The sequence below is a fragment of the Dreissena polymorpha genome, chromosome 2 (assembly GCF_020536995.1).
Source record: "Dreissena polymorpha isolate Duluth1 chromosome 2, UMN_Dpol_1.0, whole genome shotgun sequence".
Classification (NCBI taxonomy): domain Eukaryota; kingdom Metazoa; phylum Mollusca; class Bivalvia; order Myida; family Dreissenidae; genus Dreissena; species Dreissena polymorpha.
The window spans coordinates 1978800-2005999 of record NC_068356.1 but is presented as its reverse complement, the minus strand read 5'-3'; the positions used below and the strand labels follow the sequence as shown (position 1 = coordinate 2005999).

General features: G+C 39.4%; 2 protein-coding genes across 4 annotated transcripts in view; one reads left to right on the top strand and one right to left on the bottom strand.

The window, feature by feature from the left end:
• The window catches only part of LOC127865609 (cytoplasmic aconitate hydratase-like), a 76645-nt gene extending 58511 nt beyond the window's left edge, over positions 1-18134 (top strand). For both annotated transcript variants that reach the window (XM_052405479.1, XM_052405477.1), the window contains 5 exons: positions 4451-4593; positions 4958-5105; positions 9909-10031; positions 14988-15173; positions 16154-18134. In XM_052405479.1, coding sequence (XP_052261439.1) covers positions 4451-4593; positions 4958-5105; positions 9909-10031; positions 14988-15173; positions 16154-16279 — 726 coding nt within the window. In that variant the 3' untranslated portion in view covers positions 16280-18134. The remainder of the gene's footprint in view (positions 1-4450; positions 4594-4957; positions 5106-9908; positions 10032-14987; positions 15174-16153) is intronic.
• Positions 18135-19223: 1089 nt separating this feature from the next.
• LOC127865608 (uncharacterized) lies at positions 19224-26705 on the bottom strand. 2 transcript variants are annotated; one of them, XM_052405475.1, is made up of 5 exons: positions 26540-26705; positions 24417-24555; positions 21421-21518; positions 20764-20782; positions 19224-20367 (listed from the first exon to the last, which is right to left on the bottom strand). In XM_052405475.1, exons 2-5 carry the CDS (start codon positions 24549-24551, stop codon positions 20233-20235), a joined length of 387 nt encoding a protein of 128 aa, XP_052261435.1. In that variant the 5' UTR covers positions 24552-24555; positions 26540-26705; the 3' UTR covers positions 19224-20232. The 2 variants fall into 2 exon arrangements, with proteins under 2 accessions (XP_052261435.1, XP_052261436.1); XM_052405476.1 differs by having other exon boundaries at positions 24417-24573; positions 26540-26670.
• Positions 26706-27200: the final 495 nt, after the last annotated feature.

Genomic DNA, 27200 nt, shown 5'->3' with positions numbered 1-27200 from the left:
GAATAGCCTCAGGGGTGGGCCAGAATAGTCTTCGGGGGGGGGGGGGGGGGGCATGAATAGTCTCAGGGATGGGCATGAATAGTCTAAGGAATGGGCATGAATAGCCTCAGGGGTGGGCCTGAATAGTCTCAGGGGTGGGCATGAATAGTCACTGGGATGGGCCTGAATAGTCTCAGGGATGGGCATGAATAGTCTCAGGGATGGGCCTGAATAGTCTAAGGGGTGGGCATGAATAGTCACCGGGATGGGCCTGAATAGCCTCATGTATGGGCATGAATAGCCTCAGGGATGGGCATGAATAGTCTCAGGGATGGGCATGAATAGTCTCAGGGATGGGCCAGAATAGCCTCAGGGATGGGCATGAATAGTCACAGGGATGGGCATGAATAGCCACAGGGATGGGTCTAAATAGCCACAGGGATGGGCCTTAATAGCCACAGGGATGGGCCTTAATAGCCACAGGGATGGGCCTTAATAGCCACTGGGATGGGCCTTAATAGCCACAGGGATGGGCAATAATAGCCACAGGGATGGGCCTAGTAGCCACAGGGATGGGCCTTAATAACCCCAGGGATGGGCAATAATAGCCACAGGGATGGGCCTAGTAACCACAGGGATGGGCCTGAATAGCCACAGGGATGGGCCTGAATAGACATAGGGATGGGCCTAGTAGCCACAGGGATGTGCCTCAATAGACATAGGGATGGGCCTGAATAGACATAGGGATGGGCATGAATAGCCACAGGGATCGGCCTTGTAAGCCTCAGGGATGGGCCTGAAAAGACATAGGGATGGGCCTGAATAGACATAGGGATGGGCCTGAATAGCCACAAGGATGGGCCTGAATAGACATAGGGATGGGCCTGAATAGACATAGGGATGGGCATGAATAGTCTCAGGGATGGGCCTGAATAGTCTCAGGGATAGGCATGAATAGTCTCAGGGATGGGCATGAATAGCCTCAGGGGTGGGCCTGAATAGTCTTAGGGGTGGGCATGAATAGTCTCAGGGATGGGCATGAATAGTCTCAGGGATGGGCATGAATAGCCTCAGGGGTGGGCCTGAATAGTCTCAGGGGTGGGCATGAATAGTCACCGGAATGGGCCTGAATAGTCTCAGGGATGGGCATGAATAGTCTCCGGGATGGGCCTGAATAGTCTCAGGGGTGGGCATGAATAGTCACCGGGATGGGCCTGAATAGCCTCATGTATGGGCATGAATAGCCTCAGGGATGGGAATGAATAGTCTCAGGGATGGGCATGAATAGTCTCAGGGATGGGCCTGAATAGTCTCAGGGGTGGGCATGAATAGTCACCGGGATGGGCCTGAATAGCCTCAGGGATGGGCATGAATAGTCACAGGGATGGGCATGAATAGTCTCAGGGATGGGCCTGAATAGCCTCAGGGATGGGCATGAATAGTCACAGGGATGGGCATGAATAGTCTCAGGGATGGGCATGAATAGTCACAGGGATGGGCCTAAACAGCGTCTAGTATGAGCCTGAATAGACATAGGGATGGGCATGAATAGCCTCAAGGATGTGCCTGAATAGACATAGGGATGAGCATGAATAGCCTCAAGGATAGGCACGAATAGCCTCAAGGATTGGCCTGAATAGTCACAGTGATGGGCATGAATGGCCTCAAGGATGGGCCTGAATAGACATATGGATGGGCCTGAATAGCCACAGGGGGGAATAGCCTCAAGGATGGGCATGAATAGCCACAGGGGGCCTGAATAGTCTCAGGGATGGGCATCAATAGCCACAGGGGGCCTGAATAGTCACAGGGATGGGCATGAATAGTCACAGGGATGGGCATGAATAGTCTCAGGGATGGGTATGAATAGCCTCAGGGATGGGCATGAATAGTCTCAGGGATGGGCATGAATAGTCTCAGGGATGGGCATGAATAGCCTCAGGGATGGGCATTAATAGCCTCAGGGATGGGCATGAATAGTCATAGGGATGGGCCTGAATAGTCACAGTGATGGGCATGAACAGTCAAAGGGATCGGCATGAATAGTCACAGGGATGGGCATGAAAAGTCTCAGGGATGGGCATGAATAGCCTCAGGGATGGGCATGAATTGTCTTAGGGGTGAGCATGAAAAGTCTCAGGGATGGGCATGAATTGTCACAGGGATGGGCATTAATAGTCACAGGAATGGGCATGAAAAGTCTCAGGGATGGGCATGAATAGTCTCAGGGATGGGCATGAATAGTCACAGGGATGGGCATGAATACTCACAGGGATGGGCATGAATAGTCTCAGTGATGGGCCTGAATAGTCTCAGGGATGGGCATGAATAGTCTCAGGGACGGGCATGAATTGCCTCAGGGATGGGCATGAATAGTCTCAGGGATGGGCATGAATAGTCACAGGGATGGGCATGAATAGTCTCAGGGATGGGCATGAATAGTCTCAGGGATGGGCATGAATAGTCACAGGGATGGGCCTGAATAGTCTCAGGGATGGGCATGAATAGCCTCAGGGATGGGCATTAATAGCCTCAGGGATGGGCCTGAATAGTCTCAGGGATGGGCATGAATAGTCACAGGGATGGGCCTGAATATTCACAGGGATGGGCCTGAATAGTCTCAGGGATGGGCATGAATAGTCACAGGGATGGGCCTGAATAGTCACATAGATGGGCATGAATAGTCACAGGGATCGGCATGAATAGTCACAGGGATCGGCATGAATAGTCACAGGGATCGGCATGAAAAGTCTCATGGAAAGGCATGAATAGCCTCAGGGATGGGCATGAATAGTCACAAGGATGGGCATGAATAGTCACAGGGATGGGCATGAATAGCCTCAGGGATGGGCATTAATAGCCTCAAGGATGGGCATGAATAGCCTCAGGGATGGGCATGAATAGTCACAGGGATGGGCATTAATAGTCACAGGGATTGGCATGAATAGTCTCAGGGATGGGCATGAATAGTCTCAGAGATGGTCATGAATAGTCACAGGGATGGGCCTGAATAGTCTCAGAGATGGGCATGAATAGTCTCAGGGATGGGCCTGAATAGTCTCAGGGATGGGCGGGAATAGTCTCAGGGATGGGCCTGAATAGTCACAGGGATGGGCCTGAATAGTCTCAGGGATGGGCATGAATAGTCTCAGGGATGGGCCTGAATAGTCTCAGGGATGGGCATGAATAGTCACAGGGATGGGCCTGAATAGTCTCAGGGATGGGCATGAATAGTCTCAGGGATGGGCCTGAATAGCCTAAGGGATGGGCATGAATAGTCTCAGAGATGGGCATGAATAGTCTCAGGGATGGGCATGAATAGTCTCAGAGATGGGCATGAATAGTCTCAGAGATGGGCATGAATAGTCACAGGGATGGGCATGAATACTCACAGGGATGGGCATGAATACTCACAGGGATGGGCATGAATAGTCTCAGGGATGGGCATGAATAGTCTCAGGGATGGGCATGAATAGTCTCAGAGATGGTCATGAATAGTCACAGGGATGGGCCTGAATAGTCTCAGGGATGGGCATGAATAGTCTCAGGGATGGGCCTGAATAGTCTCAGGGATGGGCGTGAATAGTCTCAGGGATGGGCCTGAATAGTCTCAGCGATGGGCCTGAATAGTCTCAGGGATAGGCATGAATAGCCTCATGGATGGGCATGATTAGTCTCAGGGATGGGCATGAATAGTCTCAGGGATGGGCATGAAAAGTCTGAGGGATGGGCATGAATAGCCTCAGTGATGGGCATGAATAGTCACAGGGATGGGCATGAATAGTCACAGGGATGGGCCTGAATAGCCACAGGGATCGGCCTTGTAAGCCTCAGGGATGGGCATGAATAGCCTCATGGATGGGCATGAATAGTCTCAGGGATAGGCATGAATAGTCACAGGGATGGGCATGAACAGTCTGAGGGATGGGCATAAATAGCCTCAGGGATGGGAATGAATAGTCACAGGGATGGGCATGAATAGTCACAGGGATGGGCCTGAATAGCCACAGGGATCGGCCTTGTAAGCCTCAGGGATGGGCATGAATAGCCTCATGGATGGGCATGAATAGTCTCAGGGATAGGCATGAATAGTCACAGGGATGGGCATGAACAGTCTCAGGGATGGGCATGAATAGCCTCAGGGATGGGCATGAATAGTCACAGGGATGGGCCTGAATAACCAAAGGCCCATTCAATAGTCACAGGGATGGGCCTAAATAGGCACTGGAATGTGCCTAGTAGCCACTAGACTGAGCAATTTACGCTACCAGGCTAAGCAAAATGCTCCACTGGACTCCACTGGGCTGATATGTCACTGTGATGGACATGATTAGTAACTTGTAAAGCTTTTGGACTTGACTATCATATTTACTGTGTCTGACGTAAATCACTTTAAAGCTCTTCCTGACATGCAATTCTGTCTAATATCAACTGAAGGCTATTTTAAATATTCAGTATGTAAATGTTTTAGACAAAGGACATGCCCAAGATTCAGGGTATCAAGGATGCCTACGTACTTCTGAACTTCGGTGACAGCATCACAACAGACCATATCTCCCCAGCAGGCAGTATTGCCCGTAACAGCCCTGCAGCGCGCTACCTGGCAGCTAGAGGGTATGTCACTGGTTCTGGTTGGCATGTTGAAATCATGATGTTTATTGTGTCCCAGTTTTATGGCAACAATAAAAAATAACAGTGGTTTAAGACTTTAAGCTCATTTTGAAATAGTTTAAATAAGCATTTTTGGGGTCAATATATTAAGCTATTTACAATATGCCATAATTAACATTAATTTAAGAAGAATTATGTACCTTTTTGTACCAAGACTTGAATACATTTGTACATGTAACAGGTCAAAATGTGAATGAAACAACTTCTGTGCAATTATCTACTTTCCCATTCTTATATCTGAAAAATTCTTCTTTCTTACCTTACTGTCATTGCATCTATTCTACCTTGCTTTCGGTATGTTTTTGAGGCTGACCCCGCGAGAGTTCAACTCTTATGGTTCCCGCCGTGGTAATGATGCTGTGATGGCTCGAGGTACATTTGCCAACATTCGTCTCATCAACAAGTTGCTGACCAAGCCTGGGGCCCGCACTGTGTACCTACCTACTAATGAAGAGGTATTCATTACATGAGCTGCTTTCAGGAAAAAATTGGGCTCTATGCATGTGCGTTAAGTGTTGTCCAATTTTAGCCTGTGCAATTAGCACAGGCTTATTAGGGCCAACATTTTCTGCCTGCTTAAAATAAGTATTAAGAATATACTCATTTCAAGCAAAAAATTCCAGCTGGAAGTGTCATCCTAGATTAGCCTGTGTAGACTGCACAGGCTAATCTGGGATGACACTTTACTCACATGCATTAAGCCCCATTTTCGCAGAGCAAGGTCAACATTTTTGGGGGGAGGGTTTCAAGTAAGTGCAGATATTCTCCATTCTCCAGCTTATGTGTATATACTTTTCTCTCATGATTTCATTATCGATCCACCTCAGAATGTTTGGGTTTTATTTATAGCTCACCTGAGCACAATGTGCTCATGGTGAGCTTTTGTGATCGCCTTTTGTCCGTCGTGCGTCGTCAACATTTTGACTTGTGCACACTCTAGAGGCCACATTTATTGTCTGCTTTTCATGAAACTTGGTCAGAACATTTGTCCCATTGATACCTCGACTGAGTTTAAAACTGGGTCATGCTGGGTCAAAAACTAGGTCACTAGGTCAAAAAAAAGAAAAACCTTGTGAACACTGTTGAAGTCACATTTGATGCCCAATCTGCATGTAACTTTGTCAAAATGCTTGTCTTAATGATATGTTGGTTGAGTTAAAAAATGGTTCTGGTCCGTTGAAAAACATGGCCGCCAGGGGGCGGGGCAGTATTCCTTATATGGCAATAGAGAAACCTTGTGAACACTCTAGAAGTCACAATTTTTGCCCAATCAACATGAAATTGGTCAAAACACTGGTTTCATTGATATCTTGGACGAGTTCGAAAATGGTCCAGATCGGGGAATAAAAATGGCCGCCAGGGGCGGGGCAGTTTTCTCTCTTTATATATATATAGTGAAAACATATGAACCCTCTAGATGTCACATTTTTAGTCCAATGTTCATGAAATTTGGTCAGAACATGTGTTTTCTGGATATGACGGTTGAGTTCGAAAATGGTTTGGATAGGTAAAATAGCATGGCCGCTGGGGGGGGGGGTTATTTTCCTTATATTTATATAGTAAAGCAGCTTGTGAACACTCTAGTTTAGCATGTCAAGGGAAGTAACTGCAAAATGGCTTTTGAAAAATTATGTTGAATTGACAGAGTTGTCTCCCTTTTTAAAATAATTTTTTTTAAGAACAAGAAGATTAAGTGGAATAAATTATAAATGATAGTTTTACATTCTGGAAGATAGCAAACTTTTGAATATGTTTTTTATTGTTTGATGATTCTGTACAATATGGCATTCTTTTGTCAAACTATTAAAGCGAGACTATACAATTTTTATATGTGTTAAATTGTAATATATTGATAAATACATGTTACAATAACACAAAATAGGCAAGACATTGAAGACGAATTTCATAAAATGCAGCAAAGACAAATTAGCGCCCAGAGCAGATGGTGATGAAGATATTTCGTACATATTTTCCTACAATAACCGAAGAATTCGTCTTTTTATTAGGATCGGAGTTAGTGTTTGTGTGTCGTATGAATAGACATCGCTGCAGAAATTAAGAAACAACCATTTAACTAAATTAAGATTGACATCTTGCCAGGGGCGGGGCATTTTTCCTTATATGGCTATAGTAGAACCTTGTTAACACTCTAGAGGTCACATTTATTTTCCGATCTTCGTGAAACTTGGTCAGAAGATTTGTCCCAATAATATCTTGTTATCTCAGGAGAGCTACTTTGGGCCTTTCAGGCCCTCTTGTAATTGAGAAAAAGATTTGACACAAAATAAATTTGCACTGCTAATTTGAAGCAAGAATATTTTAACGTTGCGATAACATTTGCATTCAGAAGTGTGTTTTGGATTAAAAACGCATTAACATCGACTTACGGGAATGGGTTTCGGATAACAAATTTAATTATTCTCATTTGAGATTTTAACAAATATTAACAGTTGCGTTATGAATTGAACGATAATTTGTTTAAACACTTTACGAGTCGAATAAATGTTTTGACGGAATTATGCATGAAATTCACGTTGTCTACGAGGATTACGGCCGGTTGCCATCATCAGTATTTTAATTATCGATTATCGGAAGAAACATTTATACAAATGTGCGTAATTAATTTAACGAAAATTTGTTAAAGCTCATTAGTTTTACGTGTCGAATAAATGTCAGAAAAACGAGGTGAATCAGTTCTATAAATGGACATGATGAAATATACATGTACTGGCATTAAATTGTTATCGCATAATTGCAACCGAGATTTATTTGCACAACTTACTCGCTATAAGTAATTAATTGTTTACCACTTGCAATTAATTTGTGTATTAATTATGAGTCATAGTTAACACTTGTTTACAGTAAAAAGATGTGATGATGATGCCTGAAACCGTCTTTAATGTACTGTTCTAGTTACTGGTTTTATATTACGTAAAGGGTACAACTTCTTGCCAATCGAGCTGCGACAAACTCTTACTTCGTGCCCGACGTCAATAAAAAATAATGTTCGATCGTTAACCCTGCCCTCATAAGCAGTCGCGTAACCGATTGGACGATGAACATCACAGTTTGACGACTGGAACATTACTTGATACATCCTTGTCAGCATTTTAATGACTGTGTAACGTGGCTAGAATAATCAATACGCGCGTCATGCTATTCTCTTATCAGTGGATTATCCATTACCCCATGTGGTGTTTATGGCGATTACTTTTGAAAGTAGGTACCGAGTGCTCTTTTAAAACAGGGAATATTGATACACTGATAGAGAAACCTTGACTTTTTTTGACAATCTCCACTTTCTTTTACTGAAAAATACACTGATGGGAAAATTTCAAGCACCCCAGGGACTTTGATTTCAAAATTCAAGCGCCCCGGCGAGGAATCGTTAAATGGCCGGTGGAAAGCCTTGATGGCTATAGTAAAACCTTGTTAACACTCTAGAGGCCACATTCATTTTCCGATCTTCGTGAAAGTTGGTCAGAAGATTAACCCCAATAATATCTTGTTATCTCAGGTGAGCGACTTTGGGCCTTTCAGGCCATCTTGTAGAATAAACTTTACCAAACATTGTTCAAAACTTAACTTTGATGAACTTTTGTAATCAAACCAAGCAATTTTTAATCAAAAAGAGTTTGTTTTTAGTCTCTTTGTATTTTTGAAGCAATTCACTGCATTTATACTAAAACTCTTGCTCTGCTTATAAACTCCTATTCCAGTAGTCCCAACTCATTTTCTTTAATGAAAAACACTGCATGAACACTAGACTGTAATTTCATGCAAGATGGATTGTGGTTGGGTAATAGGGCTATGCAAGGAGTCATGAACTTATACAAACCATTACATAATTTTACATGTCATTAATGATGTTCAAACAGCAGCAAGTGTTTCTGTTTATTTTTCAATTTATGAATGTATTAGAATTGCAGCTGAATCACAAAGTTAAAATAGTACTGATAAATACCGGTAGTGTTACAGCAAGAACATGTAAGGAAGCAAGTTTTTATAATACCAAATACTTATTTGTGATTGTTGAGAATATAAATTTTATTCTGAGTCTGTTCATTAACCATCTTTTTATAATATATTCATAGATTTCATTGTTACAAATTATTTTATATTGCATTGCATATATACACAGTGTTATCACTATTTCAAGTCCATTATTGGTCCATGTGCCAGCCACTCAGTCAGTAAAATAAGCAATTTCTCCCTAGCAATCTTTTATCAGCCTTGCTCTGTCCGTCTTAAAACTTTTAACATTGGCCATAACTTTTTCACTATTGAAGATAGCAACTTGATATTTGGCGTGCATGTGTATCTCATGGAGCTGAACATTTTGAGTGGTGAAAGGTCAAGGTCATCCCTCAAGGTCAAATGTCAAATATATGGCGTCTGTCCGTCCGAAAACTTTAACATTGGCCATAACTTTTTCAATACTGAAGATAGCAACTTGATATTTGGCATGCATGTGTATCTCATGAAGCTGCACATTTTGAGTGGTGGAAGTTCAAGGTCAAGGTCATCCTTCAAGGTCAAAGGTAAAAAAAATAAATTCAAAGCGGTGTTCTCATGAAGCTGCACATTTTGAGTGGTGGAAGTTCAAGGTCAAGGTCATCCTTCAAGGTCAAAGGTAAAAAAACAACAGAACAAAAATATTTTTTTCAAAGCGGCGCAATAGGGGGCATTGTGTTTCTCATGAACACATCTCTTGTTGGTTTAAAGGAAGATTTTTCTTAGCCCCAGATTAGGCAGAAAGTGTTGTCCCTGATTTGCCCATGCTGTTCTCGGATGACACTTTTCTGGGATGAAACCCACTTTTTGCACTGTGAAGCTCATATTATTTTTTTAGCTCAGTAAAATGTAAAGAAACTGCCTATACACATCTGAAAATTGCAGCAAGCACAATATAAAATTAACTGGTTCAGGACATTCAGGCCGTATGTTAATTTCAATCACTTTTAAGCGTGGACAAATGAGTCGCGTTCTGAGAAAACTGGGCTTATTGCATGTGCGTAAAGTGTTGTTCCAGATTAGCCTGTGCAGTCCGCACAGACAAATCAAGAACGACACTTTCCACTTTTATGGTATTTTAAGTTTCAAGGCAGTCCCTCCTTCAAATTGAAAATCAAGTTAAGGCGGAAAGTGTCATCCCTGATTAGCCTGTGCGGACTGCACAGGCTAATCTGGGATGACACTTTACGCACATGCATCAAGCCCAGTTTTTTTCAGAATAAGGCTCATATTATGTGTTGCAGATGGACATATTTGACGCTGCAGAGCGCTACTTTGCGGAGGGACAGCAGGTTGTGATTCTGGCAGGCAAGGAGTATGGGTCTGGGTCCTCCAGGGATTGGGCAGCCAAGGGGCCATGGATGTTGGTAAGTGACCCTGGACAGGCTTGCCTTTATAGGTCTTTATATAGTACATAGGAAAAAGGGGCCATGGATGTTGGTAAGTGACCCTGGACAGGCTTGTCTTTATAGGTCTTTATATAGTACATAGGAAAAAGGGGCCATGGATGTTGGTAAGTACCCTTGACAGGCTTGCCTTTATAGGTCTTTATATAGTACATAGGAAAAAGGGGCCATGGATGTTGGTAAGATACCTGGCATAGGCATGTCTGATTAGGGCTTTATATAGTACATAGGAACAAGGGGCCATGGGTGTTGGTTAGATACCTGGCATAGGCATGTCTGAATAGGGCTTTATATAGTACATAGGAACAAGGGGCCATGGATGTTGGTAAGATACCTGGCATAGGCATGTCTGAATAGGGCTTTATATAGTACATAGGAACAAGGGGCGATGGACGATGGTAAGATACCTGGCATAGGCATGTCTGATTAGGGCTTTATATAGTACATAGGAACAAGGGGCCATGGATGTTGGTAAGATACCTGGCATAGGCATGTCTGATTAGGGCTTTATATAGTACATAGGAACAAGGGGCCATGGATGGTGGTAAGATACCTGGCATAGGCATGCCTGTATTGGGCTATTTATAGTGCATAGGAACAAGGGTCCCTGCATGTTGGTAAGATACCCTCAACAGACATGTCAGAAAGGGGCCATGGATGTTAAGGTGTTCCCATAAATATGAAAGTGTCAGGATTGTTCTCCAACCCTCCATGACATGATGCTAGTTAGAGAAAAGCTGTAAAAACTCGCAAACTGTTCTGTTTTATGCTGTTTGCACATTTTCAATTTGCTTCTAAGTAGGAACAGGATAATTTGGTTGGTTATTGCTAAGTAAATTCTTTCCATGGCTATTCTTTCCCTACCTCTAAATCAAGTATTGCAGTTGTCAATTACTGGTAGTAGGTACACGTAGTATTCGTAAACCAGCTTATCCAGGAAAAGTGTGACTTGGTTAGGTCACCGTGTTTCTAGTATATGAAAGAACGATAAATACAGCACAATATAGATCCAACAAAACTGAACAATCCTCTCAGTCAAGGACTGGAATGACCTTTTATTTGTAAATTATTCAGGGCAAATGAGAACCAGGTTGCTCAAACCAATCCATTAATTTTCAATCTTTGGACACACTACCTTAGACATGAAGAAATATCTTTTAATTATGTTAATATTTCTCTTTTATTCTGTCTGCATTTGTTCTCCTGTAAAGAATGCAGCTAATAAACAAAGCTTTACATAACTACACACCTTGTGTCTGTATTATTGTAGACAAATGTAAACTTGTTTATGTTGAATATTTTAATTCTTTGTTTGTTTAACAAAAACTGGTATACATAGAAATAATTATGTTCCTTCAAGAAATGGCTTAGAACAAACATGAGTTACTTCCCTTATACTGATATTCAATAACTAATAATTAGTTGATTTTAGTACATTCAAATATGGGCAAAGGTAGACCTTTGTTTTATACTTTCATGAACCATGTAACTTTTTATTTATAAGTTAAACTACAACAATTTTCGATAAAGTTAACCTATATTCAGATTTTTTTTTTCAATCTAATTATTCTATTGGCATTTGTATTTAAACTTAAATAGGGTGTTGTTTTAATTCAAACTGATACAAAAAAACTATTTGAATATATAAATATTAATTATAATAAAAATAACAATTTGATTATAATTTTTTAACGTGCACTTTTTGAATAAGGGCATTATTACTTCTATAATCAAAAAGTGGATTTAGGATGTTGGTAAGTTCGTTCTACACAGTGCCGTAGCCAGACCCAAATGTAGGCCTAGGCAGTATCGAAGGTCCTTCTAGGGGGGTCCGGGGGCATGCCCCCCCCCCCCTGAAATTTGTTTATACTTAGAACGTCTCTGGTGCGTTTTAAAGGCCATTAAACTAGATTTTATACCTAAATTATCGGAATCGAGGACTCTACATATAACCATTTGATATCAATAAAGTTAACCAAAAAAAAATCTGCTACAAGTTCATTGTCAATTTTATATTCTGGTGCCATAAACGGTGTTTGAAATTACAATGATGTAACAAACTTAACTACAGAAAAATAGTCATATACAGTCAAGTTACCATTACCGGATCATTATCCATAGCGGATCACTTTGATGTTCAAGACAGCGTATCGCGATAAATAGTTGACATTTCGAGATGATAACTTTGCACACAGCATCTTCAAGGCCTGTTCTTTAAAACGCATTGATTAAGTCGTAATCGGAGCTACTCTTTGTCAAACATTTTGATATGATTTGCTGATATGTATATACGACTTTGTTGACTCGTTTCCGAATTGATGTTGAACATTTTTCGCCTCCACATGCTATAAATCTGTTGGAAAGTAAGAAGTTAACGCATTAATTTTAACGCCATTTAGTAGTCTTTCTGCCTGCAAAAGTCCATTTCAGTTTTGATTCGTGATTAAGATTTTGCAACACCTTAAATGAAATAAAGAATTAGGGCAATAACGGGTCAAGCATGATAATATGAACATTGATAATATATTATATAAAAATATATGCAAATCTAGTTGATTCTCATAATAAATGATCTCAATCTAAATGTTTAATTTATGGTCCATGTTCAATATTGATGATTAGATATGAATCAAATAATTTACTTGGTTAATAAGATGCCCATATCTTTTTGATCTTTTTAGAATTTTCCACAGATCATTCACACAAGAACACCATGCGTTAAGTGTGGGTACAAGATTACATAAGGAAAATGATTAATAACAAAAAATAAATATAATTTATAACTGGCAATATAACTTGGTCATTGTTAACAACACATTTCATGTTTCGACAGTTCAAATAGCGTGTTAGATGCCCCCTGAGCGGTTTCAGTCACGTGATGCGTTATGGCTACAACTGATCCATTAATACATGAATTCTGCAGCGATAAAAAGGTATCACAAATACATTTTGCCTGCGTTTAAAAATAAGACTATGTGCTGAATCAGTAAGCAAAGGTAATGTTTAATCAAACTGGTGTAAAAGTAGTCTCAAAACATTTATTGCTTTCCAACAGAACAACTTAATTACACTACTGATCGGGTATTGGTAACTTGACTGTACTTCATTTGAAGTCAGATAGAAAAAATAAAAAATTGAGACGCAGCTTTCTCATACAAGCAATAGTATGTATATGGATAATAGAATGTGCTTTTCATATTAATTATTGAAATACTAAAATAAAATAGATCTACCTTATAATATGAAGAAACAGATCTATCAAACATTTTAGCGAATAATGTTTCATGAACATGTTTTATTATTCTTCAACTTTTAAATATCAATCTTATTCAACGCTAATTCAACTCTCCTGTCTCCAGTCGAATCCCACATTTGAAGAATTTGTTTTCAATTAACTGGAATGTGTTTATGCACAAACATTAAAGCGATGCCATTAAGCCGTTCCTCTTTCATAGTAGAACGTGTCCATGTTTTAAGCCTTCGCAATGCGCTTAAACTCCGCTCACATGTACAAGAACCAATAAAAAATATTATTTCTTAAGTTAACATCAAATTAGATTCCGCAAACTTGCTGTTGAAGTTCAGACAAGTTCACCGTGAAAAATTCGTGGACGAATTTTTTTTCTATTTAGAGCTTGAAAGCACAATAGGGCTCTTTAAAGAAATATTTAAATGCATTTAATCAAAAGCGTTTTCAATCATAAACACATATAAAAAAAATCATTGATGGAACAATATAATAGTGAGCAATGGATCCAGAGTCTGACGCCTTACCGATTGCGTCACAGGGGCATATTGCTGATCATGAGGAGTACAAATATTTAATATAAATCAGTAAAGTTTTAAGCCATTGTTTCAATTTTCTTGTGTCACATTTTGTTTTAACACAGCGTCATCATTTTCTGTCAGTTGACAGTTCTATCATCAACATTCTATCATCAACTTCATTGACTATTAAAAAGAAAATACTTGAACTTCTTTATATCAAAAAAGTTTAATATGCGGGATATCATAATTTAAAAATTCTAATGTAAACAAAGATTCTTACCACCTGAAACGGTCCCGGATTAAACTCGACGCCGGCCATAAAGAGGAGACTTCCAATAAAGGCGAAAACGCCAACCACCAGAAGTGTGTTTAGGTCCAAAATAGACCCAGACCTGGCCATAAAACACCCGATCCTCGCTCAGTATGTTCCGATTTCCACAATGATTGTAACATCGAAGTGTACAGTGCAACGCTTTGTTTAATATACGGATTTTCCTAATCATTTTGCTGAGCCATTTGGCATCAATTGAAGTTATTAAAATGAAATAATTATCTGCCTCAACATGAACCAATTGTACTCAATGATAATATTTGTTTGTGAATATCATAGTGCCTTATATTCATTAAATTGCCTCAATTTCTTATATAAATTGTCCTTTTTTACGTGATAATCTCAACATTGCTCTGCAAATTTTAGCCGAGGCAACTGCCTCGGTGTGCCTCAGCATGGCTATGGCGCTGCTATATCTCCATCTCTAATATTTTCTTAAAGTTTCTTTATATAAGCTTAAGTTAAAACATGATGATTTGTCTAAAATGAAAAAGCTATTGAGAACAATTTAGTTGTTTACCAGTAGTTACAATAAAACTTAATATTGTTTGTTGTAGTTGCATTTCCATATTAGTCTACAATTTCTTTCCTTTTCAATTTATTTTTAAAAAAACACGGTTGATAACAGTTTCTTGTGGATGATTTCTGAATAAAAGGCTGTTTGTTTCCTATAAGGAATATTCTGAGTCTATGGGAAAAATAACTGAGCCTCAGTGTGGGAAAACAGGTTTAAATTCATGTGCAATGTGTCTTCCTAGAATAGCCTGTGCAGTCTGGGCACAAACTGTGATACAGTATTTGTGTTTTGTTTTTGATAGGGAGTGAAGGCGGTAATAGCTGAGAGCTATGAAAGGATTCACCGCAGCAACCTGGTTGGAATGGGCATTATACCGTTCCAGTATGTGGAGGGAGAGAACTCCGCAATTCTGGGACTCACTGGAAGGGAGACAATCACGGTGGAGTTACCTCAGAACCTGCAGCCCGGTCAGCTGGTCACTGTGCAGGTAGGGGCAATGTCCAGGGGTCAGTGGGAAACTGCTGTACCTGCTTTACATTGCTTGATACAGATACAGCATTTGTACTTGCAGAACAATATTTTTAATGTTTGTAATACATTTACATCCATTGTGACTACAGGTGTCGCCTCTCTTATAGCTCGCAGAATGGTGTGGGTGATTTTCAAATGTTGATAACTGGCAGTCAGTTAACATACTAATTTTCCTTCTGAAAAGCTTTCATTAATGTATGTTGCTGTTCACAGAACTTGTTGGCAATATTCTGTGGACAAGCACGTCACAGTTATGGCCATGAAATTATCTGACAAATGGCTTTAAGCTTGATCTCTAACCCCGCATATTCCAGTGGTTGCTATGTGCTGAACACTTTTTTACAAATTTTTGAAGTATTGTTCAGGAAATAATGTAGTCCCAATTGATGATCAGATAAACTTGGTTGCAAAGAGTTATTCTGTAATTTAAAAATGACACTTTATAAAATAACCATGAATTATTGTTGTTTGCATGGAACAATTGCCCCTCAACACCCACTCCCAACTCTCAAACTAATTTTTATGCCCCTGGATCGAATGATCGGGGGTATATTGTTTTTTGCCTGTCTGTCTGTCTGTCATTCTGTCCCAAAACTTTAACCTTGGTCATAACTTTTGCAATATTGAAGATAGCAACTTGATATTTGGCATGCATGTGTATCTCATGGAGCAGCACATTTTGTGTGGTGAAAGTTCAAGGTCATCCTTCAAGTTCAAAGGTCAAATATATGGCTTCAAAGCGGGGCAGTAGGGGGCATTGTTTTTCTGTCAAACACATCTCTTGTTTCTTGTACGAGTTTAACACATGTTCCCTTGTGAATCTTAACACGTCTGTTTACAGTGCAGTGATTGCAAGTCACTCCAAGTTATTTGACACTTATGTTTACAGTGCAGTGTTTGCAAGTCATTCTAAGTTATTTAACACTTATATTACAGTGCAGTGACGGCAAGTCATTCCAAGTGAAGACACGTTTTGACACGGAGGTAGAGCTTGTCTACTTCCGTAACGGGGGCATCCTCAACTACATGGTACGCAAGATACTGAATACCCCAGCGCATTAGGTTGCTGCTCTGGTAACAGGGGTGGGTCGTCTCCTTGGTCACGGCAGAAGGGAGTCTCCTTGAAATACGGGAGGGAGTGACTGGTTGTGGATTTCACTGATGTGCCATGGACTGGCTTTACATGGAGTGACTAGATTCATATATTTCATGTTTGTGCATGTGTGTGTGTATGTGTGTGTGTGTTTGTGCGTGTGTGTGTGTGATATTGTAGCTCGACGGATGACTGAACCTGTTGACTGAATTTATATGAGCCTCGCGCAGGGAAAACTGGGCTGAGGCTATAATGGGATAACACTTTACGCCTGAACTCGATTTTTGTTTAGTAGAGACCTCCTTTAAATGAACTGTTCCATTAAAGCAGAAAGTGTGGTCTAGGATTAGCTTTTGCGAACTGCACTTGCTAACCTGGGATGACCTTTTACGCCCTGTTTTCCCAGAACTAAGCTCATGAAGTTGTTGTTGAAACAATGATTGGTTTGAATGCAAATGTTTGTTTGAGTTTCAATTATGAAGTATTAACTGCGCATGTACAAATAACATACAAATTAATTAATCAATTTCTTAGTTTATAAAGTTTGGTAAAGATTGTGTGTGTGTGATTAAAATAATGGTGATATTCAAGGGTAGAATGACAGAATTGCCAAATAGTGTATCAACATTCAAGGCATTCCATGATCAATTACAGTATGTATGGAAACTGAATTTGTCTATTTATCATTTGAAGGTTTGTTAAGTGCAGGCAATCATGTACAATTCAGCTGCATTTTGTTTTGCTGTCAGTAATGTAAGAAACAATTTGTCAAATCAAATATTCTCATTCACGTGTTGTTGCTCACCTTAGCACATAGTTTATATTTTAACTTTATTGTTAAAAACTACAATAACCATAGTTCTTTATGTAACTGCAGATATAATTTATGTACTTTGACAAAGTTTCATTATCAATAATACAATTGAAATGTAATATCACATGTATGGTTGTAGATATGTATCCATACACTGCAAAGGTAGACATGTACTGATGTACGATGTATATCAGTATAATTTTTTAGTTATGGTTGATTTGGGTTTGCCAGGGATTACATTTAACCATATTAGTACATCATGAACAGTGTTTTTAGGCTATTTGCAATTCCTAGAATATTATTTATTTAAATCAAAATTATATACATGTATTACATTGTTTGCTTGGTGTGATTGAGATGATTTGTAGAGATCTTTCACTGAAATCTTCAAGGTTAAATTGCATCACTTTTCTTGGTAACTTAATGTGACCTTAAATCCATATGAGCCGTGTTCTGTGAAAAGGGGGTTTAATGCATGTGTGTAAAGTGTTGTTCCAGCTAAGCCTGTGCAGTTTGCACAGGCTCTTCATTAACAACACTTTCCGCCTTTTCTTGTTTTTTGCTAAGAAGTGTCTTTCTGTAAACGCAAAATGCCATAAAAGCGTGAAGTGTTGTCCTTGATTAGCCTGTGCAGACTGCACAGGCTAATCTGGGACGACACTTTACTCACATGAATTAAACCCCCTTTTCACAGAGCACATCCCATATGTTTTAGATACTGCTGTTGTTGCTTGTGGTCCATATGTGACTGCTGGTAACAACTAGGTGCTATGTACGTAAGGCTGTTACGGGTTTTTTCACAGCTTCTGTTTCTTCATCATTTACAATCTATAATGGGTAAATGTTCAATAAGTGATGATTGATCTACGAGTGTGTCCATGAATTGTATGTGAGTGTTAGTGACTATGATTGCATTTCACTGCAGAGGAACTGGTCTTTTGTGTATGTAATTGCGATTTTCTGTGATTTCTCTGTAACCATTACCAATCAATAATTTAATGAAATTCTGATGACAGAGTTCTCGTGTTGTACAGCATACGCATTTATTATCTGTAGTGATCCTTAGAGGCTCTAGTGATAGTAGCTGTAGATTATATATTAGCCGTGTTCTGTGAAAAAGTGGTTTAATGCGTGTGAAGCATAAAGTGTCATCCAAGATATGCATGTGTTGTCCGCACAGGCTAATCAAGGAAGACACTTTCCGTCTGAACTTGATTTTTGCTAAGAAGAGACTTTCTTGAAATAAAATATTATAAATGCTGAAAGTGTCATCCCTGATTAGCCTGTGCAGACTGCACAGGCTAATCTGGGACAACACTTTACACACATGGATTAAATCCCCTTTTCACATAGCGAGGTTCATATCTTTTTTAAGTAAGTTATTCGCTAAAATTATGTTTCGTTTTCAAATCATTATATGTAAACTCTCTGACTCAAATGTTACATCTCGGTCGTTCAGGTGTTCCACAATATATATCTTGTGCTCTGCAACTTTTATTTCATATCCCTTTACTGATATTCCTTTTTAACACACTCGGTTCACGTTGAACACCAGCGCGCATAATTAAAAAACAGCGTCCGCAGGTCGCACACGGCATACATGTAATTCTTATGTTGCAGTGGTTGCACTGTTTCTTAAGTTACACATGCATACTTTTCTACTGGAAAACCACGAACGTATATGTTTGTGAGAGGTATATAGAGGGAACGTATTAAACTCGTGTGTATCTTTGCCTGACATCATCTGTGAGGTTTGCATAATTCAATGCAGGATGTACTTTTCTAGAAGTAAACTATAATAATATTGCGCAATGAGGCCGTATTTCATTAGATCAATTTAATGAACATTCGTTCAACGGACAAATATATGTTTTTGAACATACATGAATGATCATAACAATTTGTGCGGGTTGTTGTGCATTAATTGCTCGTTTTAGAATGCATGTACGTCCTCAATATCAGTGCGTCGACAACACATTTTGAGCAACTTCCGGACCATCATCGTTAGCGTACTATGTACTAGCGACGTAACATCGATGTTGTTTAGTTTTTACTTAGTTCTGCTGACTGTAGAATTATTCAGTTACAAACATTGTACACTGTTTTAATGATTTAATAACAACATTTATGAAAACGTAATCAATAACTATAGACAGGTCAACATAAAATAAACAATCTTGGTGTAGTAGACATAGGTTTTAAATACAAATCTTAACAACTGTTAGTGCACTGAGTTGAATTTATCACATCTAAGTCTCAAGACGTCAACGGACCCGATAGCCACATTGCAATTCAGTAGATACACTATGTATGTAGAATGCAGACTCGAACAAAAACACACAGCAAAACGGCTGTCGACACTGTAGTTACGCTACATACTAGTATACACGACCAAACGCTAATCAAACGAATTTGCCTTGATTTAACAATGTGTAATATGTATGGCACCTCACGAGACTGTGACCCAAACACATTAGAACCTTTGCTAAAAAGTAAGTCTGTGGCGTGTTCCTAAATGTTATTAACAGAAGGTCAAGTGACACGGTTTTCCTACTGCCCATTGTTGACCACCTGAATGCTGTAACCGACTGCAAACATCGTCTGATGATACTATTACGTGAAGTCAAGCTGTACACAGTATACACGGAGCCTTCGCGCACAGAACTCAGAGGCACCAGCTTAACACAGTTTACATGAAGCCAGACACGCGGCTGACCGACAGATGGCGTACCACCATGATGCGGTTCGTACTTCCGTTATGCGCACTCACACAAGTACTTTGACAACAAATAACTTAGAGGGAGGCGGAAAACGACAACGGGCGAGGCATGGTATGGTATTGCGCAAGGGGGGTTAGAGGGTTAGGGTTAGTGTTAGGGGTCGGGTTAGGGTTTGGGTTAGCCTAAAACCAACCCTAACCCTAACCCGACCCCTAACCCTTACCCTAACCCTTTTTTGGGGTTATCACCCCTGACCATGCCTCGCCCGTTGTAGTTTTCCGCCTCCCTAACTTAGCTCACACACACACGCACATAGCATAATATAAATGAACAATGGTATGATGATGATAAAGGATGATCATATTCACGACGTTATGCGCGGCAAACATTATCGGATGCCTAACCACTTCTCGAAGAACTTCCGGTTGGCTCTATCTGGAATGGGCAATTCATTTTGCATCTTCGGCCCCATGCCCATTTGATCCATGGGAATCGGTATTTTGTCTTCCGGTGACAGGATCAGCTGTGGACAGACGGACGGCAGTGGTTATTTGAGAGAATTAAGCAATCTTAAAAGGAACCGCGCGCATTCAAAAGTTTAAATAATACACCAGCCTAGTGTGTATGCTTTCCGTTTTTTCGCTTCCTTAGTGATTGGACGGTAAATGATAACATGCATACTAAGTCTCAAACAGCAATAGAAGTTCTAATTCTGTTGCTATTTCTGTTTTTAAGAAAAATAAGTTTCGCGAATGGGGTTCGAACTTACGACAAATTTGTTTGACAAATAATGTAATTTTTATATTTTTGCTTTAAATTCTTAAATGATTTAAAGTCTTTCTATCCGGCATAATTAAAATATGTCGCTATGCAACCACCTGTAGTCCTGTGTAGTCAATGCAAACACAATTCAACTCACCTGCAATGGGGGATCCCACCTGAAAAAGAGATAATGGTTGCGTGTACCATAGCTAGGATATTATACTTGCTTGTAATAATGCTTGTTAGCTTTCAATTAATGCAGAACTTTGCCAAAAAAAATATTATTACAAACTGAATTTTTTTTGGAAACAACACTAGTTCAAAGCTCGATTCACCATTTTTTTAGACTTCCGATAACGAGAAGACATTCAAGAAACGGAATTTGTCTAAGGTCATTTTAATGCTGATTTTCACCACCTCTTTTTCACCATTTTTTTTTGGTTAAAGAACAAGGAGCCTCGTTCTGTGAAAACTGGGCTTAATGCATGTGCAGTCCGCACAGGCTGATCAATGACGACATGTTCCGCCTGAACGATACTTCGTTTAAAAGAAAGTTCATTCATACGAAAAATGCAATAATAGCGGAAAAGTGTCGTCCCTGATTAGCCTCTGTGGACTGCACAGGCTAATCTGGGACGACACTTTACGTGGATGCATGGAGCACAGTTTTCCAAGCAGAGGCTCAATAAGTATTTCTGAAATATTGGCTACTATATCTTAAGACATATCATTACTAAGTCTAAGAAAGATTGATGAAAACGAAACCGGATGTGCGTCACGCCACTTGCGTCTCCAAGAGGTCGCGAGCACTTACTCTGCGTCGTTGTTCATCATGCTCGCGTAGAAGTTGTAGACGGGGTACGCGATGGTCGATACTACAGCGAAACCTGTCGCAAATAGCATGGGCCAAACCTGCAATACGTGTACGCGAAAGTAAGTATCCAGGAAAACAAGTGGGCATATGATTATACAGTAGACATAACGTTTTCTTGAACGTTGTTGCCAAGAAAACTGCCATACCAAAGACCCATACTTACATCTCGTTTTTTTCATTGAATATAGATTTAGAGTGATCTCAAATCATTTTTTAATATGATGAAACTCATGTAGCACACGTGTTTTTTAGTTGTTTGTACCTAGGGATGTATAGCATTCAAATAAGGTCTAGTAGAAAAGGGACCTTTTCACGTTTTGGTAAATTGACAAAATTAAAAGAAATTAATTCACATTCGCAAATGTTCGTTGAAGTTATGATATTTGTGAGGATACAGTTATACTGAATATTTACCATCCTCTAAATTATCCATTATATGCATCTTTTGACGAATTAAAAACATTATAAACCGTTGCAACGCAAAAAGATTGCATAATTTTGAGAGTTCTGTTGTTGTCGATATATTTTGTGATACTACCAGGATTGCTTATATAAAGTTTTCAATGCAACATTCATTGTATGAGCACGGATGCCTGAGTGGGCTAGGCGATTTATTATTTCTCCAGTGGTCACTGGTTCGAGCCAAGTTGAGGATTACTTTTTTCTTTCTTTAATTTTATTCTTGTGTTTTACTAGAACTTTTTAGATCAAATGTTTGCATTTATCAATATAAAGCATTTAATGACAAACTCCAATGCCCAAATCTGTGAAAAGGTCCTTTTAATATATATATTATTATGGGACTTGTGACATCGCCAGCGCCTAATGTCTGCTACAGAATCATAGCCTGCCTTGATGAAGAAGTCTCCAGACAAGAGGCGTTGCAATATCTGCATATGTCGCCGTTCATTCTTGAGATGGCCCTGTTCGCAGTATTGATTTACCAGTAATCAATCTTAGTCGTCTATGGGGTTTAAATGAGCGTGTGGGGAACTTTTCGCTGATACGAAGTCTCTATTTATCTATACAAAAAGCCGTCGGAAAGTGTCGTTCTTGATCTAATGTCTACAGATTATCTACTGTACTTCGACCCCATGGCAGCGGCAAGAACAGAAATCTGCATTCCCAATATTCTATCCATGTACATCATCGGTTTTATCACATGCTAGATTTTAAACGGCGCGGGCTGGCAATTCATCCCGTATGTTTAAAAATGTCCAGGAACGTGTTAGTAAGTTTGCAAAATTGCGTTCTAACAAAATTGCTTTTTTAATCAAATACTGTATGAATTGACGGCTCGTCTCAGATCGTTAATATCGAGGCGTAAATCGACATCAGAACGTCGCACGAGAGACGTAACCATGGTCGCCTGTTTTTTATCGCTCATCATCATTAAAGTTCCTATTCCATCAGTTTGCAAAAAGCCTTGAGCGTACTTTGTCCTCGTATGTTTTACTGCCTTTATAACTAATTGGATCTTAATGGAATGTCTGCTACAAATGGAAAGTCAATGGGTGTCTAGGGTGAATTCATACATTGACATCTCATTATCAGTGATGTTTCTGACAACCGGTCGAGTTGTATCGTTAAAACAGAATGAACGCTGTCATTTGTATGCAAGTAGTTGGATCTACATGTACCATATTCTTGGTCAGTCGGTATTCTACTGGTAAGCGTTAATCAAAGCGAATTTTTACTAACTCGACTGGGATCACCTTGCTTGGTCAACGGGGCATATGTGCAGACGGTCAGTGACTCTGGCTTCACGGCTTTCTCGTAATAATTCGTACAGCTGGCTATATAGAGACGCAACAGCCTGTGTCCCTTTACACTTCCTCGTTCGGCAATATATCTTCCTACATGTGCGCCGTGTATGTAAGGTCATATAACTAGTTGGATATGAACGTAGTATTCTTTAAACTTAGTTTAAACTTTATTTCTTTAAACTTAAATAAGCTATGTTGATGTTCATTATTGGCTAACTAAACGATTAGCCATCATGATGTGCATAAACAAGTTTAGCATGAAACATAAACCAAAACAGTTGTTTACGTTAAATGAAACGATCGTTCTTCACCACACCTGCACATTTTTTTTACCGACCTGTTCAAGTATTATGCGTGTATGACGTTTGATTTCAAAGAAGATATTTGTACAAACCCCCTAACAAGACAGTCCGTGAATACTAAATAATACGTGGATTGAGTGGGAGTGTTCCTAAATCACTACCAGGCGACATTTCGGATCGCACGTCCGCCACTTCTTATCGGCGCTAAATCAATAGATACATTACACATGCAATGACTATAACTCATCAAATACCGCCTCGACGATAGCAAGTATGCACGCGCCGCTCGACTAACGATAAAGCTTCCGGTTTCGGTGAATTATACATTATCAACCATAAGCAAAATTCAAACTTGAGTTAGATTGTAAATTTATTAACATTTTAAATTTTTATTACCGTTCGACCTGAGCGCGAGCTTCTTAAAAGTCGTACTTCACGCACCTTTATAAGTAGCACTGTCAGGCAATGCAATCTAGCGAATATAAAAACAATTCCCGAGCTTTGCATATTTAAAGTATTTATGAACTGATATTACATGGAACTGGTCATAGCCAGTTGCCCCGCCCCTTACATGCGCTTTGCATTCTTATCCTTCTGGCTGCCGCCGTTCGTCTTGCAGCGGACTCATGTGAACAACGTAGCAATCATGTTATCTGTATTTATTGCTGCGCTGGACTATGTCTATAAGTTGGAATGCATTCGCTCCACATTCAAATATATACTTAATTGTGTGGTATTTTTCATAACAAATGGACTCAAACAATATCTTACTGTTTTATTCCGCGAAATTGCTAACTCATGATGACAAATGAGCTAAAAATACTATCTAAATATAAAAGCTAGAAAAAGAAAGACCTAAACCCCGTACCTCGGCGTATTTCCAGTTAGGTTTCACCCCGGGCAGGTACCAATATTCCCCGGGCTTAGCAACATGCGCTTGCCGGATCTGGCGTACCAAGGGGCGCACCTGCTGCAGTAGTGACGTCACCGGAAGTCGCGGCATTTTTCTACAAGAAATGGAATCTCTGACACATTGTCTAACGTTAAATAAAGTAAACGTAATCGGATCTATTGCTTGAACAAATCGTTGTTAAGCTCGACTGAATGCGGAACCTCTAAAGTGTACGCAGCTATATATTTGTACTTTGATGGGTCTTATTCCATATGCGGCCAGCGTAGCTTCTGACGGAGCTATCCTCTCCGCAAATAAGACAACGAAACCTTGCGTGACTTCACAGCGGAGAGCGTATCTCCTGACTATAGTCTACGCGATTGCTTGATTCATTTCTTAGATGATACTGCGCCAATTGAGTTAGGGGAAAAATTCGCGCTCCACTGTAACAATTCCCAGTAGCAGTCATTTTATATTCTTTCGCGCCAAACATCTTGCTATTATATTGAAAAGCAGCATGCATATATAATGACCTTATGCCGACCTCATACATATAGTTCTTGACATTGAATGAACGCGTTGGTATGATACAAGTATGGCTAGACAAATTTAACATGACGTACGCAGCTTTTATTGTGGAACTAGCTTGCTGCAGCGGATATAGTCGGGTCGATCGTCTTCAGAACAAGCTCAATATTAACTGTGTTATGCAAGTTAAAGCGGGTATATACGATTTTTTATATGTGTTAAATTGTAATATATTGATAAAATATGTTACAATAACACAAAATAGGCAAGAAAAATTATACATTTAAGCCGAATTTCATAAAATGCAGCAAAGGCAAATTAGCGCCCCGAGCCGATAGTGACGTACATATTTTCCTACAATAACCGAAGCATTCGTCTTTGCAGTAGGATCGAAGATAGTGTTCGTGTGTCGTATGAATAGATATCGTTGCAGGAATTCAAATAAACCGTTAAACTAAGTTTAGATGCACATCGTACATGTATGGTATACATGCTGGCGAATTCGGCTGTACAGCCGTTTTCAATTTCAGAATTAAATATCTGGCTTATTTCGCATTTTTCGACACATGTTCTTCTTAACTTTTATTTTAATTTATATTGAAATATATATACAATAAGTTTTTTACACAGTTTATATAAATTCATAAATATTTGACAAAATCGTATATACCCGCTTTAAGAATCTAACCTTTACATTTGACCATTAACCTTTAACAGTTTTAATGAATTTTATACAGTGTGGACGAACGTAATAAAATAATACGCCGGTAAACACATTAAATAATAATAAAACTTATAAGAATTGACAACCCTTAATACCTGTCTTAGTAGAGCGGACACTTATGTCACATATGACCGAATATCCACATTTTAGCTGTCTTCAGTCTATATCAACAACCTACCGATATCCTTACATCAAAACTTGTCTATCATTGGAAAAAAAACTAAGTGGTAACAATGCGCTTCTCAGTTTGAAACACGCCATGACGCTTATAAAACATTAATTAAAAGAACGCGGATGTACTTTAATGAACAAAGTGTTGTTTCATACAAAAACGCTACAAAACCGGAAATTTATTCATTAAATATTAGGAAACCACATATCTGTAGTGTGCGCTTTATTTTAGATGAGCGTGTTCAATGGTACAACAGTAGCCTATCTGAACAGTTATTGTGTTGCACCTTAATGTACTTGCTTTTATAGATCGTAAAACGTTATATAGATAATTATAGATCCATGCAATAATGTTGAAAAGGCATAAATCGCTTTAAAAGTTCTTTCGCTGCATAATGTTTCATGATACGATCAATTTATCTTCTTTTTTTTACAAATGCATTAGCCACATTTTAGAATATTCAAGCGCTTCGAAAAAGTTTTATCAGTTTTAGATACATTTAATTTTAAGTTAGATATACATAATTTGGCAATGTTAACATATTACAAGGAAGCAAAGCAACGCATGGTTAACAATAAGTTTTGTTTTTAAACTAGAATGTTGTCTAATAGTAAAATATTGTATTATGATTATAATATAAGTATATACAAGTATGAAAATACAAGGCATCCATACCTTCTCTTAAATGTATTATCCACCCGATCGGTTCAAACGACTGAATCGAAATAACTCAGACTCTTTTTGTTGCGCCCACATGGATTCATCGGTTACACGTACTGAGCGTGCAATATGTCACGTAACTTGTTGCTTGCAATACGCGAGAAATCCTTTCGAGCATCTCCGCTGTTTACACGGAAACAGCCGATGGTATGCGGGCAGTCACGTTCGGAGGTCACACATATTTGAATTCGTTTGCTATTATTTACTTCATCTTGTTATAAACCAACACTGCCGATTGCTAATAGTTCGTTCAAAAACGGGGTTTTAAATGTGTACTGCGGTTTCTCTATCCATATTTTAAAGGTGTATCTGTACTTGAAAGTAATTCATTGTAATAAGGTAAATTTCATAGAACGAGAATTGGGAGTGTAAGGTATACTCTGAATGATGTTTATTCTTTCACTAATATTTGACAAATATGTGAATCGTGCTCTGAGAAAACTGGGCATTATGCATGTGCGTAGAGTGTCGTCCCATATTAGACTGTGTAGTCCACACAGGCTAATCAGCGACGACACTTTCCGCTTTAATGGTTTTTGCGTTTAAAGGAAGTCCCTTTTTACCGAAAATCTAGTTCAAGCGGAAAGTGTCGTCCCTGATTAGCTTGTGCGGACTG